Consider the following 18,706-nt stretch of genomic DNA (forward strand, 5'->3'; position numbering starts at 1 on the left):
GCAGACTTTATTTGGTAGAGAATTTTGCAAGTAAATAATTTGAGTTACATCGTCGTTTCGGGGCAAAGATGTCATTTTAAGGAATAGGCCTCCCCCATAGGGGATATACCAAAATCGCCAAGCCAGGTAGGCGGGTTGGCGATCACAGTGTGTTAATATTGTACTTTTTGTAAGCAGTGAAAATCCCATGTAATTAAAGTACAAAGTGTAAATTGTGTAACATTGTATCCCGGGTATGAGCCCGCGATATACGATCGCTAGTCGCGTCAAGTTTTTACTTGAGTTTTGTAAAGTACGAAATAATTATAAATACATGTCTTTGTAAGTTAGGTTTTACCCAACGATGAGCATATACCATATAGAGTATATATCATATAAAAATAGTGCAAAGTAAATATTTATTTGAAGAAAAATGAAATAGATCTTATTTTCAACAGATAATACCAAAGATCGTTTTTATTATTGGTTTTATTACGTTTCGGGTACTTTACAGCACCAGTCACGGGTAGAATAGAGGATTAAATCGTCTATTTCTTGAGTTATCGTAAGATCTTCAGTACATACCGTAAGCTCATTATGATAAGATCGGACTAAAAATAATAATTAATAAGTTTGAAGATACCTCGAAATAGCTATGTCAAATGTACATAATAATAAATTGAAATATATTCCTGTACAAATTTATGTCATAAATAATATTATCTTTAATTTAAGAAGTTGTGAGATAAGTAAACGCTTGGGACCACTTAAAATATTTTATATAATTAAAGATCTTACTTTCAAAGGACATCTTTTAATCTTAAGTTGTCAATTTTTTTACATTTTGCTATTAAAATAAGTTGATCTGTGTCGCTCTAAACATTTTGTGAGAGTTGCTGAAATGTAATCAAAGAGCCACGGTTTGTCGACTGTTAACAATATTCTCGGTAATAATTTACGTTTATGAACTTAGAGAACAATTTTTACTTTCGTTTTCCTCGTATTGTCAAGATCAGAAGAACGATTTTGATGATTGGTTCAAAATGTCAGATGAAATAGCGAACAATTTTTGGCGATGTGGGGTCAGAGTTGTGAAAGGCGTGAATTGTCGTTATAGACATATGTGAATGTACGTGTCTGTGATTGCTTGAGATGGTCGTACGGATGACATTGCTTTCACAAATGATTCTGTTGAACATTATTTAGGTAAATACTGAATACTACTATTTAGTAGTATTTCATAGAATTAATAGCCCACTTGTAACTGTGTTCGATTGCTTTAAACACCTTTGTAATGCCTTTGAATTATGACATAATAAATATAAGTAGTTTATAACACTACATGCAATCTACACACGGTCTATTGCATTGTTGATTGAATAATATCGCATGCAACATATGAGCTACAATTGTAAATTTCACATAAACTTTTTCAAAACATTCAGTCGTCTTTCTTTAAGCTTGCTTGTCTAACTCCTGTTCTGTCTCTCATAATCAAACTAAAACCAACAAATACAATAATATACATGAAGTTAATTAGTTGTCATTTGAGCATTTGCGACAGCGACATTGAATAAATAAAGACACATTTTCTCAGGCCGCAGGATTATTAAAAATTTTAGCAAATCGAATAAAAATCATAAGTCGATCATTATGCACATTATGCACTTATAGATGACAAAATAAAATCTAAATGATCGAAGTGCCCCGTTTAGTACATAGTCACTGTATATTTTAATGTGCGCTCCAAATCCTTCGTAGGCAAATGTACTTCTTCTTCTTCTTTCCCCTTTCCCTTTATTTGGGGTCGGGTCTCCTTATCAATTTGCGCCAGGCTACCCTATCCTGGGTTGTCTCTGCATCAAGTTGAAGGGTTTCCAGTTCCTTTCTGATGATCGTAGACAAATGTATGCTTCTACAAAAACCTTCTCTATATAGTCAATTAGACGTTGGCATGGTTGAATGAGCTCTAATAATTTGTGACATATATAATACATTAAATAAGGTTGTATATATCGAAAAAAAATCATAACTCGATCTTGTTTTATTATTAATGCTTCGTGTCACTGAAAAGCTTCTTTTCAAGATCGCAACCGACGTAATATCTCTGAACGAGAAATATATATCGACGATCGCGTTTTCCTGAAACTTTATGGGTATTAATATTTTTTTTATTATTAACACATAGAAGCTTTTTAATATGATTCATACAGGGTGATTGGAATTTGTCAGCGAAAAGCTTTACAGTTTTTACACATATTTCCTAAAACTGATATAAAGTGATCACTGTGGTGTATGTTACATTAATTTTTTTTTTATTTGAAAGCGACGGGCAAATAACTTCTATCATTACAACATTATACACATTCTGTAGGGACAGATAGTAATCAATTATTAATTTTGATGTAGTAATTCGGATAAACATCTATTTTTCTTGGCTGGATGCGGGTAACGCAAAACGGGTATGGAGACAGGTGTCTTGGGGCAGGTGTCTATCGGATGATTTGATGACATTATAATTACCCTATTTATTATTTCTGAGACCATTAATGCTTAATAGGGTATACCTTACTTCTATCGACAAAAAAACAAATACTCTACATAATATAACAAACATTCTATATATTAACCCCTTCAAAGCTTTACCCTTATCATCAATTACCCTATATATAAGGAAAACGTTGTTCTATGTCGAAAAAAGTAAGTGACAGATAGTCGAAATGGGCCGGTGGTTTACTTGAAAAAAATATATAATTTCCTTGTATAACGTAGGTATTAGAACACAATATTCCGACCTTATGGGATTACATCTGATTTTTCACCTCTTTAACCTGGTTATTTACTTGAAACCGTTAGTTTCGAGTTTTTAAAAGTATGTGGGAAGTATCGCTTACAAATCAAAGCCATGCAAAGATAACTAGTAGGCAGTAGTGAAAATTTCAAGATAGAAAAAAAATACAATATAGTTCCTTTAGAGGCGTAACTTGTCAGCATTGTATGAATTCATCATGCGGGTGTTAGGTTCATCACGTTGTAGGGAGTTGAGCCGGATAAGATGCTCGATATTTATAGAGCACTTCTTGCATTGAATCCATTCACTTTCAGGCTCCTGTCTCTACCCAGCTTTATTTTAAATTATCCTACTAATACTGCTTTGAAAGCTCATTTTAAAAATGATACGGCAGGTTATAGAAAAATTTCTCTGTAACACCTTTCGTTTCTACTTCCACCGCCTAGTAACTAATTACTAATTAACAAATACTTCAAAATGAGGCTGTAAAGATAAAATGGGAACGCTGCTGTTAACGGAATGGAAAGGTCTAATTGGCAAAAGAAAAGCTGGTCGGTCATACAAAAGAGGAAAACAGGATATAACGGAAATGGCAGGAAGAAACTGAGTAATCAAGACAAAAGATAGGGATGTATGGAATACGGTATAGGAAGCCTACACTGAAAAAAGTTCCCAATAAAAAAAAGAAATTACTAACATGTTACCTAATAATAAAAAATCTAACCTATCATTAAAGTAACACAGAACATTAGTAATATTGCTGTAGAGGTATTTTTTAAAGATTTGAAAATAAATAGCTTCATTCAATACGAGTATATAACATACAGTATGATTGGTTATACGTATAAAAGCTCTAAAGGGATAAATACATAGCTCATTTATCAGCAAAAAAACCTAAAAGCTTTTATATTTATTTTCATCGACCTGTATAAAGTGATCACCATGAAAAAAGTTACATTAATTTATTTCTTCCATTTGAATGCGTCTGGACAATAACTTCTGGCACTATACAGTTGGTGAAGACAGGTAGTAAACAATCGTTAATTTTAATATATAGTAATCAGGATTATTTTATTAAAAACTCAACGCTTTTTCTTACTACGTTATCATTACGTTATTTATTTTTTCTGAAACCGTTTATTTTTGGATATGTTGCCATACAATAAATTGAAAGCAAATGAGTTACAAACATTTTCCCCGTCAAGGCTTTTACACCTGTAAACAAATAGTCCTGTACACGTTTATTTTATATATTTACAATTGAAGTGATGGTAACTACACAGATTTTTGCTCCGAAAGATTTGTTCGATTCTTTAATTCCTAGGAAAAAGAAAAATGATGAATGTAACAGGAAAACAAAAATAGGTTAAGTCGGATTTGTGAGAGCAAAAAGTAGTAAAAGATTATTTGAGGAACAAAACTTGTATATTTTTTTACTGTTTTGTCTAGCTATATTTATGTAACTGATTGATCTAACATATAAATGTTATGAATAAATTACTTTAATTATATTTATTATTCTTTTATCACTCATATAATTTGTAACAACCGTGAACAATTGAAACTATTTTAACAGAATTTTTGTTTTAATTTTTAATGTTCCTAATAAAACTTTGCGAGAAGTAAAAAATGATGTAATAATAAAAACTAGATCGTTATAAGCAGTCTAGACAGATAGACGATTCTTAATATCTAGATTATGCACTAACGACTCAATAATGTGTGTCTGCAAAAACAGCGATTTTTAGTACATGTTTGTAATATTCATTTTTCCTAGAAAATTTTTTTTTAAAAAATGACAATTTTAATAATGATTTAAGACGTAATAATGAAAATTACGTATGTAAAAATTATTTTAACAGTGTTTTTCGAACAATTTTCAAAGTACATTCAATACTTTGTATATTATCCGGATTTGTAATTGTCAGAAGTGGTAGTTGGCAAAGCACATCGGTTGTACAACGTCGTAGAAAAAGACACGACGTAGGAAAAAACCCACTGAGTGGACTGACGGCGTAATAAAGGTAGCGGGAGGTCGCGCGATGCGAGTAGCGCAGTGCGAGACGTAGTGCATGCACCGGCGACTCCAACCGATCCTATCCCTGCTCCGATATCTACTCAGCCAAATTGTCTTCGGAGGAAAGGATCACACATCTAAGTAAGAAAAAGACCAATATTTAACCACTTCCGTCTGTCTGTAGTCTGAAAACAGAGACTCTGTGTTTGGCACTAATCGGTGTAACATAACTCCTGAAGATGCCCCGTGGAGGGGTGATACACGTGTTGAGTGATTTGACGGTGGCAGTTGTGTAATTCGCATTGTTTGCCGCATACACGGTGCACGTTGTTGCACGACTACCACTGCATGTGCGGAATTGGCTAAATATTGGTCTTTTTCTTACTTAGGATGGACTTTCGCAAGGTAACGCCTGATTCCATTAAATATATAAGATCACACATCTTTCCGAAAACCGAGTAGATAACAATTAGTCAATACAATACGTCAGGCGATGCATCTGAGAATCTGTGGCGTCGAATAGATTTTTTTTTTAATTTCTTAGGTCGTGGATTTACGATACGCGAGCCCTGAATTCAAAGAAGCTGTAAAAGCAACGGCGAACAGTGTCCAGCATTAATCGAATATAGCTTTGCGAGCAGCGCAAGAGTGGTCATAGTGGCGATCTTTGGGGAAGACACAGGCTTTGCAAAGCCTATGCTTGCAGAGGGCGTCTGTCTGTAGACGACACGATGACAATGAAATTGTCTGGCATAGAACATAAAACACTGATAAACGAACAGAATAGTTATTACCACCAATTCTATGATTTTTTTATACCAGACGAAACCTTTACTTAATGATATGTGATACGTTGTTGCGAAAATTATGCAAGAAATTACAAGGCGTATTAAAACTCCTAGATTGTAAATAATTAAAAACCTTATAAAAATGATAGCAGCGATTGTCATTTTATACAGTGGGGGCGGCAATATTTTACAGCAGATTTTTTTTTAATTTCCTGTTATAAGAATATTGTGAATTATATTAAGATACCGTTCATCGCCTACTAACAGTCTAGCACCAACCGAATGTAACCAGTATAAATATCAAGTAAATTACCTAAATAGATGGTTAGATTCCATTTTGCTATGCCAAAAATTTAAATTTTTTATAACTTTTAAAAGCAAAGATTGCACATTCTGCTTTTATCTACTTAATTATATATTAAAAATCGCAAATTTGAAAATCGATTTAAAACAATTTATAGCATGGAATTTGTGCTAAATTGCGAAATCATTATAATATACTAAAATTTTGTTATTCTTTCTCGTTCTCCGCTATTTTTATGGCCACTCACATAGTTTTCTTGCATAATATGATTGTATAGCAGATACAACGGACGTTAGCAAAATGGTCTTGGTCCATTAACCTATTGCTCAATTTTCTTAAAATTGTACACGCAATATTAATTACTGCTTATTATCATTTAAAATCGTTTTGAATGTGGTTTTGTACCGTTATTTAAAAATATAGACAGTAACGAGCTTAGACTTAATTTATTTGCGTTGAATGTGTTATTTCAATCATAATAAAACAAATCTTAAGACTTTTTTTATGAATGATGATTTCGATATCGTCATCAACTTTTCAGCCATATATTCTCATAGGCCTCTTCCAGAGATTTTACAATGGCTACGGCATGGAGTGGTCCACATTTAGCGCTTACTGACGATTTTAACAAGGTCGGTACACCTGGTGGATGTCCTATGCCGCGGTTGCCATTGCGTGCTAACCAGAACCTTAAGGCTTTTGCGGCCATCTTTTTCCGCGCCACGTGGCACGTGGTACAATTTACCAGTTTACTGGGTTATATCGGTTATTTTAGATGGTCTTCAGTCCCATTTCTTATTCGATCTGGTAAAGACATCGTGAGCATAAACTCATCCATACAGTACTATTTTATTTTAGAGTGTTCCGCTTTACTATTTTGCAAAAGATTTTGACGATCTACCTAAATTGCACCTTGAAATAGTAACATAGCTCAACATAGTATAAAATAACTCTCTGTTTCCTTTAGTCACGCCATAATTTGAGAACGACTTAACCGACTTCTTTACTACGACTACTTTCTAGTACGTTCGTACGAAACAAAAACTTAATTCAGAAAATACAATGATTATTGAAACTGCTCGTTTGACAGCTTGATATGAACATCGCGCGTTTGACAGTTCTCTATCAACTTCGCGCGTTTGACAGTATGCTATGAACTTCGCGCGTTCGACAGTTTGCTATGAACATCGCGCGTTCGATAGTTCAAGCGCTGTAAATTCATCTATTTACTGTACATCAAGACGTAAGAAACGTAAAATATATATGAATGAAATAGGCAAAAAATTAAATAAATTCATCACTAATGGAGTATATTGCCATTTGTAATCAGGCAGCATTTATCATATAATTCGCATTTAATCAATAATTAATGTGATTACTCCGAAATATGTAACGTTAATATTATTTTTTTTTCTATTCGGATTTGGTAGACCAAATGGTTTAATCAAGACAATCAGTCGGGAATAGTTAATAAATAGTCCATTGGTAATTTCCTTTTATACTATAGAATTGTTGAAATGTATACATTTAAAAGTGTCATTGATTACTACATCATATCTAACTTATTCAAGGTACCAAAGGGTCAATTATATTTAAACGAAACAATTTTGCCACATCCGAAAAGGTCAATAGGTGTTTGTTTCACTGTTTTTTATGAGCGTTTTGTAATAACGTCTGTTACAAAATACATAACGTATGACCATTAGGATATAACAGCTAATTATGGTAAGAAAACAAACCTTTATACGTGTAAAATTGTTGCGTTTTAGCCATTTTGTTTATTATATTTAATTGAGGCTTATGTTTTTATATTAAATACACTAAAAATAAAATATTTAGCTGTTCATTAAGTAGATTCGCTTGACTTAAGGCTTTATTTTTAGTTGAAACAAATTTTAAAATCGTAGACCAGAGATCGGCAAGTGCAGTGTATGACTCTCTACCCTGAATGCTGAAAGAAGGCCTCTTCCTACCGATCCTATTAGGAATCTACTAAGGAGCCTTTGCCCAGCTGTGGACATCCTATTGCAAAAAGTGTGATGGTAATATCTCGCGTTATATTTTGGAAAATAACATATTATAAATAAGCAAAGAAATTTAAGTGTGTAAATCTATTTCAAACTATTCGATTAATTTAATAAAATTTGACACGCAAATTACTGAAAGCGATATATACCTAAGCGCTTATAACACAGCCTTAGTCGTCGTTTCAGCTCATATACGGCCATTGTAAGGAATAGGCCTCTTCTAAAGATTTCCATACGGAATATACCATAATCGCCACGCACGGCAGGTGAGTTGGCGATCGCACCGTGGTATTACGATATACATAGTACGTTGCTGCCCATCCTCTGCAATCTTATTTGTGAGCACTGGCAGCCCAATATAATTATATAAGATTGTTTTCCGGAAATTGAACCCGCGATCTACGATTGCAAGTTGCCCCTACCGCTGAGATATCACTACTCAGCCAGCCTTAACAGTATTCAAAAGAAAACGGATTGTAGGTATAAAGATTATAATATTCCTGCTTAAATACAAATGCTAAATGCGAGTAAAGATACTAAAAATTAAATAATATAGCTGTTAATACCAAATATTTTAGCGTCATGCTATTTTTATAAAAGCTATCTTCTTATTTCTATTCCTTTTTTGTGTTATGTAAAGTTTCATCTCGCTGTCTTCCTTAATTGAGATAGATATGGAATCACTGAGTGAAGAGCATGTAATAACATTAGAAAACCAAATACAAGTTTTTTATACTTTTCCAATTTCTTTAATATTAGTAAATATAAGGTTTTTGCTACGTACATAAGGTTTGCACTTTATATAAAGATAAACTTTTCAATACTTTTCTCTATACTCCAAAAAACAATGTATACGGTCAATTGTATACATTTTATAACACACTTCGTTATAACGTTTGAATATTCTAGTAATTTATTTATTTATTTTTCATCCAAACATTCTTACAGTCAGTTATATATATTTTTTATTTTAATTACTTAAGTACTTCCAACAAAGGATTCACGACATATAAGACAATATTTTATAGTTTTATTTTGTGTGAATTAAATAAAAAGTTATTCAAATAAAGAGTCTTTTTAATTGGCCCTGTTTTTGGGTGCCTCTTGTACTTTCTCATGTCTTGGGTACACAGGGACTATTTTTACAAAAAATTTTAGTCATCATATTATTTGCGTTCTCATTATTCTTCCATCTCACTGGTCTTTATTTATTCATCTTTAATTTGTCATAGATTATTTCATTATTTATAATCCTTTCTTTTATCACCTCACTTCAAATAAAAAATCGTTAACAATCCTATGGAATATAAAATATTTTTAAGGATAATAAAACTTATGAATTAATTACTGTTACTACTGGATTAATGATTTTTGGAAATGACCATAGAAAATATGACAGAGTTTGTTAAGGGGTCTTCTCAAATTGGGGTGAGTATGGAACCCTCGTAGACAATTTCGTTCCAGTTCTTATCAAATAGGATGTTCCTTGAATTCATAGCGTACACCAGTGGTCACCGTAAATGATTCTGTTGAGATAATTGAAGATTTAAATTTAATTAGTAAAGAAGAGAAAAATCGCTGAACAACCTTAAAAAAACTGTAATCAGAATACATTAAGCATTAACTCATATGATTAATGTGAGAAAAATTCGTTAGAAAGTATATACGAGACGCGATCGTATCAGCCGGGAATCGAACCGCGAGACAATGGACTGATCTTTTCCGCTGCCAATCCGTGACGATGGCTATCTGATTACATAAGCGGAGTTGCGTCGGCGCAGGTGCCCGCGATGTTTTTTAACATGAATCCAATCCAATGAAAGACATGTTAAAACCTCTGCACATAGATTGCTGTCACCAACATGAATTACATTCTATTGATATATTTTATATGGTTATTTTATCGAAAATAACCGACATAGTCCAGCGGATTGGCAAGCTGAAGAAGCAAAGAGCAGGCTACGGGGCGCAGCTGGTTTCCACTCCGAGACCACAGCGGCCAAACAGTTGGCCGGAGTGGAAACCACAGACCGAGAAGCACAGCATAAGACGTGAATCCATGCGATGGATAGACGACCTAACGTCAGACACTGGACACAGGCCGCATCCAACCTGTCCTATTAAAGATCTATATCGAAGGCTTTTATATTCTATTAGTTACAAAAACTTGAGTTAAGCCTTGAGCTTTCAAAAACTGAAAACACGCATTTGATTGAAGTGTTACATTTATGTTTAAGTAACAAATACATATACCTATTGCGGCCTGTCTTGAAAACTTCAGTTTTTAGATTATTAACTAAACTTTATCTGCCTGATCTCTTCTCAGTGTTCTATGAATGCGTTCTACTTTCCAGATCATTAGACATATCTGTATTGTTTTTGTAATTTTGTTGTGTCAAGCATTTGTTATCAGTTATAGTGTATCAAGAACTATATTTAGCTATCATTTGTTTCTCACTAAATAACTTTAAACTTCTAAAAAAAACCCGTGTTCTGAATGTAACAGGTTATCCAAGTATAACACCGTTGCAGCCCATAGACACACACTGCAAGAAATAGGCTTCCTTCAAAGTATCTATGGTGGTATATACAATAATCGCCACGCCTGGCAATAGGTTTCGCAGAGGACGCTGTTTTCTATACTCTAGAAACTTTTAGATCTTAACTTGTTTGGGAGCGATGGAAATACTATAAAGTTAATGCGCAAAAATGTGAATTATAACATTATATTCCAGGAATCGAACCCGTGACCTACAATCGTAAGTCTCAGTACTCTAACGCTGGGTTACCGCTGCTCAATCTAAGTATTATTACTACTTATATATACATGTTTATTAACTGAATAGAAAAAACCGAAATTTTGAGAGTCGACGCGGTCTAAAAATTGATCCTTGTTAATTAACACAAGTACTTATTTGAAACTATTAACTTACTTAGCAAATATAACATAACATCGAATCTAACACAAAAAGAAAGGGAGGAACTAGCAATAGATTGAGTGATTTAACGGTGGCAGTTGTGTAGTTCGCATTGTTTGCCGCATGCGCATTTTTAACGGACTGGCGGCCGGTGCTCTTTGTTGCACGACTACCACTGAATGTGCGGAAGTGGCTAAATATTGGTCGTTTTCTTTATTAATAACTTACTAATTTACAAAATATTATCAGTTGTATTACATATACGTACTTGTTGGAATAATGACTGATAATTTTGTGACAGTCTCTGCTAGTCAGACGTCTACTACTAGACATAGGACTTGCCCAAAGAATTACAATGAAACCGTTTCAAAGCAACGTGTAATTTCTGTCGATTCTCAACGAGCTTAACATGGTTTACCTTATGGGTAAACGTCCTGGATGTAGTTTCTAAATTGTTTGTCGTTTTCACACATAGACGCACACTACAAGGCATAAGTCCACCCTAAAGATATCTATAAGGGGGATATATCATAATCGTAGCGCTTGGCAGGTGGTTTTGGTATCGTAATTTGGTATTATGGTATGCAGAAGACGCAGCTGTCCATCCTCTGGGAACTTTTTTGTAAGCAATGTAAATCTTTTGTTGTATTTTGTTATTTTAGTGTCAAATATATCAGACAGTGCCCCGGGATTCGAATCCTTAACCTATGAATGTAAGTCTCCAAATTATTTAATTTGGATGAATGCTTTAAGTATTAGTTCACTTTATAATAATAATCCAAGCTCGCTCTTTCTAATCTAACTGAATTGAGATGAATCTAAGATCTATTTTTACAATTTAGTACAATACAACACACGTTTAATTCTGAAAGTCATTCAAAAATGTTGTCTACTTAAAAAAAAATCGAAAGTTCAAGAAGATTGTGATCAGTGGGTAAACCAAAAGTTAATCCGCTTCACCTTCACTTTATCGGGCGAATGGAAGTTTATTTTTTCTCACTCCTTTCACCGCGAACTCTGACATCATCTCGTAATACGGTGCTTTGTATTCAGCGAACGCGATACAGTAGAAGATTCGTCTTGGAAATCGTCGCGGGTACGATACGAACTGAATAACATAAACTTAGCAATGTGCGTGTAGCGATAGTATACGCACTTTGTTTGTTGAAAGCTATATCTTAGCTCGTGATTTATGATCATTAGGTTACAGTTGGGAAAACAAAATAAAGATCCCAGTTACAGCAAATATCCGATAATAGCTAGACTACTTTTCAGCCGTCTGATTCGCTCATAGAAAAGTTTGATGTATTGCAACGCATATGATAGGGAAAGATTATATATATATATATATATATATATATATATATATATATATATTATTCTCTAGGCTACGTTACATTTTGTTAATTCTTCACGGTCAACTGTGTACGTGTGTTTTCAGATAGATATGTTATTTATCTAAGAATATAACACAAAAATGATATAAAAATAATAGTAGAAAATATTTTTAATTAAGCTTTAAGCTTTATTATCACTTATTTTTATGCTCGACTACTGTATTAACTGTTTTGTAAATGAGCAAAAAAATGTCTAAATTTATTGTAGGCACTTCTGAGATAAGCGCGATTGGATCCCTCATAACTTTAAGTTGAAGGATGCTAATATAGGACAGCTCCATCTGTTTCTAATTTCTAAAATAAGGCTCTTACAGCATACTTTTTTTCAAATATACAATTGTTTATTGTAAATTATCGTATATGGAATAAAGGAATAAGATATGACTCTTATGAGATTCTTAATAGATGCACCGGTTCTGTTTATAAAATTACTTAGCCATTATTCAATACCTGCACTAGAATATCATTAACATATGTGTGTATTATCATTTATATTACTCTGACATTAAATACCGTATTTTATATTCATACACTGAAAGACTAGGTCTATCGATAATATAAATAAAATCTGATTTTATTTTATAAATTACAGCACGGTATTGTTGATTTATTCCAACTACTTCAATCAATACATATATATGCAGCACACTTAGGCATGACAGAGGAGACCACTACGTAAAACATTTTTAGCCGCCATAACATTGAAAAAAAATAAGTTCATATTGCAGAACGCGTATTTAGCTGCACTTGAAGCTGCAGACAATCTCGCAATTAATAACAAATTAGTCTCGACCGTCGCCACATTAAGCGAAGAAAAACTAATTGTCTTGTTGAAGACGGACTTCTAGTAAAGCCTAAAATATACATTTTATTATTTCATTGTAGTGCGATTGTGGCAATTCTTTATTCCTGCAGGTGTATAATCATATAAATCTGTAAATACAAGCATTTCGTAATAGCCTCACGTCCCACACACGTAATTTTATTTCAGTTAAGAAAGAAAACTTTCTCAACTCCTGAAATTCTCTATTTCTGTTAAACTTACATTTATTATTTAATTTAGGTAATGATATCGACCTTTTTTATAATTCGTTAGTCTCGGTTGGAATTTAATTTAAAAAAAAACTATTTACTTAAAAAAATTACTTATTTATACTAAAATTAATTGTAATTTTCTTTTCAAACAATTTGATAAAGTATTATATATTGTAAACTAATAAAGCAATGCATACCCAAGTTGTATTTACATAAACTAGGTGTCAACAACTGCGAAGTTAGTTCATATATGATACTTCTGTTATTTATTTCATTATATAATTTCAAAAATAGAAATATTAAATATAGTTAAAGTCTACAAAATTAATGTTACACATTGATGAAGAAAAATTAAAGTAAACGCCTGCAATTTTTTATTAGCAAATTTACTTAACACTGATTTTGTTAATGAACGAGAAGAGGCGTTGATAAAAGTTTTAATCTTAGAGGGATTAGAAATTATTTTGCATATAAAGCGATACTTATTTTGATTTAAATTTTTATAATACAGATAATCAGAAATACTTAATTATATAAATAAGCATTTATAATTTAATTAATTAGCTAAAAGCGGAACGCTATACTTTCATATTGTTTTTATTTTTAAAAGCAAACAGAAAAATAATACAAATATTTTTGTATCAATAAATAATAGTTTATAGATTTAGTAAGAAACAAAAATTATTAACTTGAAAAATGACGTCTGCTTAAGTTTAATTAAAACTGACCCATGTTTAAATTATTTAAGGATAATATCACAGTTTATTGTTATCGCGAAATATTAATAGTTTTAAACCGTTTCGCGAAGTCGGATTCCTGAAAAAAAGAACGTAACAGCGACTTATCTGACACAAGTTCGAACATCGCTGTTGAATATAAAAACTAGTTTTTATATTACACAGTTATTCATAGGTTTTTATATTACGCAGTTATTTATACACAGTAGTTGTCGAGATATCTCTATCGGTTTATCGATACATTCCACTTAAATTTCTTTATACTAAATTATGAAAATAACTTGATAAAACTACTCACGAATTGATGGAAAGCGGGAACCACGTAGGGCGGGTGCGTAGTGGCTCCAGCGCAGCGGGCGAGGTAGCGGGGCGGAAAACGTTCAGCAACCGCTTGATAACGGGCCCGCTCACAGCATACACGGTTACGACGGCAAAAACACACGCACCGCCGAATATCGCCCAGACTGCCTAAACACAAATAAGTTTTGTTATACAGGATGATTTTGTGTGTAAAATTTAGATTATATACATATATATCTAATATATAAAATTCTCGTGTCACGGTGTTCGAACTTTAACTCCTCTGAAACGGCTTGACTGATTTTTACCAAATTTAATATGCGTATTCAGTAGGTCTGAGAATCGGCTACTATCTATTTTCTATACCCCTAAGTGATAAAGGTTGTTCACACTTAAAAAAAAAAATATTTTTTTAACGAAATTTTTCGTTTTTATTTTTTTATGATACAGCATACAAGAATACATACAACCATAAATTTTCACCCCTCTACGATCAAACCTTATTTTTTATTTTTAAATTAAAATATCAATTTTTTTTTTGCAAAACAACGTTTGCGGGATCAGCTAGTGTATATATTTATGTACATATTTATATCGATCGATGCACGGTACAACCTATCTATAAATCTATGGTGTCAAAAGTAATAAATTATTCGGGTTACTACATATTACAATTGATTATTATTAACTACCTCTCCTGTAGATATTGTACTGCTAGAAGTTATTGACCTTTCGCATTCCTATATAAAAATGTAACATATTTCAGAGTGATCACTATATAAACCATTATTGAAAATAGGTGTAAAAACTTTTTGCTGTCAAATAGTTATTATATACCTCTTTAAATATTTACACATATAATCCAATTATCCTCTATACGAAATTAATAAAAAAGTAATAAATATTTTTACTAGTATACACTTACGTAAGTAACGATTGACACTTTTTTGGCTTCCAGCGGATCTGTGAAATAACAAAAATATTTATTTATTTAAGTAAATTACAGTACATGCTTTTAAGTTTGAAAATTTCTTGAAAACAGTGATAATGCTTTTTTGTTAAGTTGTATTTTCTCTCAATATGACATTACTTCATAATCTTTTCTGAATCTTCACAGAACTTTCGACATCAATGTAAATAATAAATCAGGGTTATTAAAAATATCCGTAAGATTATAAATGTGGTATCCGATATCAACGCTATTAAATTCCATTTTTATGGTTAAATCTGAAGTGTATTTATAAAAATAAATTATAAGATGAATCGCTTCAGACAACTGTCTTGTCTGAACTGACATCACGATGTCACTTCAGACAAGAAATTCTTTGAACTACGTCGTCGAAGTTGGTTCCTCTGCGTATCTCATTTCTAATTCAATGTCGCAGCAAAGCTTTATGTGTAGTTCTCATCGTTACTTTATGCGCTACCTTAGGCCTTCAGTGTTTTTTTAATTATTGTTATTATTGGTATAATGAATAAAATTTAATTAACATCTTACCATAAGCGGTAGCGTTTCCAGCCGGTCCTATACAACCGCGTTCATCGATCAAGTTTACTCTCGCAAGTAACTTGACGTCTAACATGATATTCCGCGGACGCACATCGCTCCGCTTCCCGCTTCGCTCGACAGTAGGTAGCAGAATCCAGTGTGGTCCGTCCGGGGTCGCCACAGGCGTGTCTACGTCCACGCGTCGAGAAACGGCGTGGGCGAACCAAGGCCACGGGTGGGCGTCTGACACCATCTGTTTACCGATGCTGCGGAAGGCGTTATTATTTGAATTTTGTATTTAAATTATTTTTTTTTATTACATTTATAATTGTGGTAGTTTTATGTTGGTCAGTAGTAATGAAAGATATACGAATAACATTTTAATTTATTACGTACATTTCAGAAGCAATAACGTCGTGATTATTTTTGTGATAAAATGATTGTGAAAGTAAATGAACTATGCGATTGTGTTCAGTTACAATAGGCTTATATCCTTAAAGGATACTGGTTGCTTCCGATCGGTCCTTTTGGAAATCTATGGGGAATGTCTAACAGTGGGCGTCCTTCACTATCTAATTCATTTACTTTAAATCGACCCCGTAGAGTAATGCTAGAGTATATTGGATCTTAAATTTCTACGTAAACTATATCAAAGTCATTAATAGTGTGTAGATAATGAAATTTTTATTATAAAGCACACATCCAACTTGTATTTTTGGTTTTGATTAGTGTCAAATTTTTAACAGCTGGTGTATGATTTATTCTATTTTCTATAATAATAGAAAAAGAAAAGGCTTGTTCTATCACTCGAAATTTTTCTCTATATAAACAACTCGTACCTTAGCGAAAATATTAGCTGAATTGGTCGTGCTGTTCTCAAATTTTGTGTTAAGCAATACATTGTTATTTAAACAGATTAACTTTGTAAACCTTTTATATATTTTATATAATAAAAAAAAGTTGGTGACATATAAAAACAGTAAATACCATTGCTTATCTTTGTTCGGGTTTAAAAGGAAAGGATTCGTTCATATTCGTCAATATTTAATTCTATTAGTATAATTAGCTATTAATAATTATAGCTTTGTCAACTTCAAGATATAAACACCGCGATCTAAGTAGGTATGATAGAAGATATTAAAAGCCATTAACACAAACATAAAACGTTTTTTTTTAAAAAAAAAAACTTGTTTTAATACTTAACAGCACCAGAGTGAACCAAACTTTTGATTCGAGAACTTTCCAGTTTTAGTTCAAAGTTATTTTTCATCTTGTGTAAGTATTGAGATTTTCATAATTCATTAAAAAGTAAAAATGGAAACGAATCCATAAAAAATCGGAGCGTATTTGAAATATTTATCAAAAGCCAGCACTTGCCTCCAGTATTATTCCATTACCTTCATCTTTATAAACAAAAAGCTATTTAACTCCTGCTATATTGCCAGCATTATTAATTACAAGTTATGAAACTAATTAGTCTGTGTTAAAATGTTTATGAAATTATCGTTAAATAACCGTCCGCAACCTTCATAAATCGTAAACTTTCATATGCCCAGATGTTTTAGAATTTACCCGGGCGTGTTAGGAATTACATCTGTTAATTATTTTATTATAAATTTTAAAAATAAACTTTACAATTTATCGATGCATTCGGGTAGTAAATTACGTTTGTTTATAATAAATAACGAAGATATATTTTTAGTTCTCGGTGAAAAGTCTTACCGACGTTAAACTGTACATTTATTATCCGATTATATTTTTAAAAGTTTTCCCAATGATGATCAGGTCAAAAAGGTTATGAAAATAAATATATAAAATAATTCAACTGTCTATTTTAAACTATCCGTGATTCGGTGATTGTGGCAACGTTTAAATGACTACAGATACAAGGAGAGCGTTTATAGTTGTAAAAGTTTTAAAAGTCATTTCTAATCAACCTGTTTAGAGTGATCACTCTGAAACTATTCAAATGCGACTGAATAACTTTATGCAAAATTTTCAGAAACAAATGCAAATACGATTTTTCCAACCACTTTTTCTAACAATATTATCTTTACATCATATATTATTTTAGAAACCATTGATTTCTGAATAGGATGTGGCATATTTTAATCGAAATCATATGAGCTATACATTCATATAATCCCTTTGAAGCTTCGATACTTGTAACACGTACGTGAAATAATTACCTGACGAAGTAATACGCTTTCTTCAGGCCCGGGGGAAGTCTGTAGGGGAATGGAGGTGGAGGGAGTTTCCACGTAACGTTGACAAACAGCTCCCCGTTGGTGGATACGACATAGGCTGACACGCTAGGCGTAGGCAAGCGCGGAGAATGGGCGCAGGAGCACACGCCGGCCACGCACTCTGCGAAAACATATTACTATTATATTATTTAATATCATCATCCTTATTTCAGTTGTGACGATGTACATCTCGGTGTGATGTCACCCAAAAATTTCCAATAGGTACATTTGTCAGCGGCCTGCGTACAGTGTCATCAGACGTACTTTAAGAAAGTCGCCTGCCCACTTAGGGCTTACGCTGAGCTTCCTGGTCAGTGGACTTTACTCTGGAACTTTAAGGCTTCGGGATCCACCTATTCTGCATGCTACTTAATAATGCTCAAGCATAATAACAATCTCAAATCGTATCAGGGGAGGGCCCCTGTCAAAAGCCACTGCGCCCAATATTTCCATGGAATGTCCGCCAGGGCGATCTAAGTTAAACAAGCAATATTCAACTTATGCAGGTCAACACGATTTTCCTGAGAGTGCTCTAGAAATTAGTTATGTGAATGACATCTAAGCTTAGCGCCTTTAGTGTTATACCACCTCAAACAGTGTAGACAAAGAGTAGTGAGAATACTTCCGCTACAAGCTATATAGATAACCTAGTTGAAGTGGTCACGAGAACCTGGATTC

The 18,706-nt window shown here is 32.9% G+C and overlaps 1 protein-coding gene across 1 annotated transcript in view; it reads right to left on the bottom strand.

Annotated features, from left to right (window-relative positions):
* The window catches only part of LOC137933517 (fibroblast growth factor receptor 3-like), a 163,452-nt gene that overhangs the window by 112,678 nt on the left and 32,068 nt on the right, over positions 1-18,706 (bottom strand). Inside the window, exons 5-8 of the mRNA XM_068777475.1 lie at positions 17,972-18,149; positions 15,792-16,048; positions 15,219-15,256; positions 14,292-14,461 (exon numbers count right to left, since the gene is read on the bottom strand). Coding sequence (XP_068633576.1) covers positions 14,292-14,461; positions 15,219-15,256; positions 15,792-16,048; positions 17,972-18,149 — 643 coding nt within the window. The remainder of the gene's footprint in view (positions 1-14,291; positions 14,462-15,218; positions 15,257-15,791; positions 16,049-17,971; positions 18,150-18,706) is intronic.

Source organism: Battus philenor, unplaced genomic scaffold (assembly GCF_028537555.1).
Source record: "Battus philenor isolate CCGP_79_NKW_IND1 unplaced genomic scaffold, ilBatPhil1.0.hap1 SCAF_13, whole genome shotgun sequence".
NCBI classification, from domain to species: Eukaryota; Metazoa; Arthropoda; class Insecta; order Lepidoptera; family Papilionidae; genus Battus; species Battus philenor.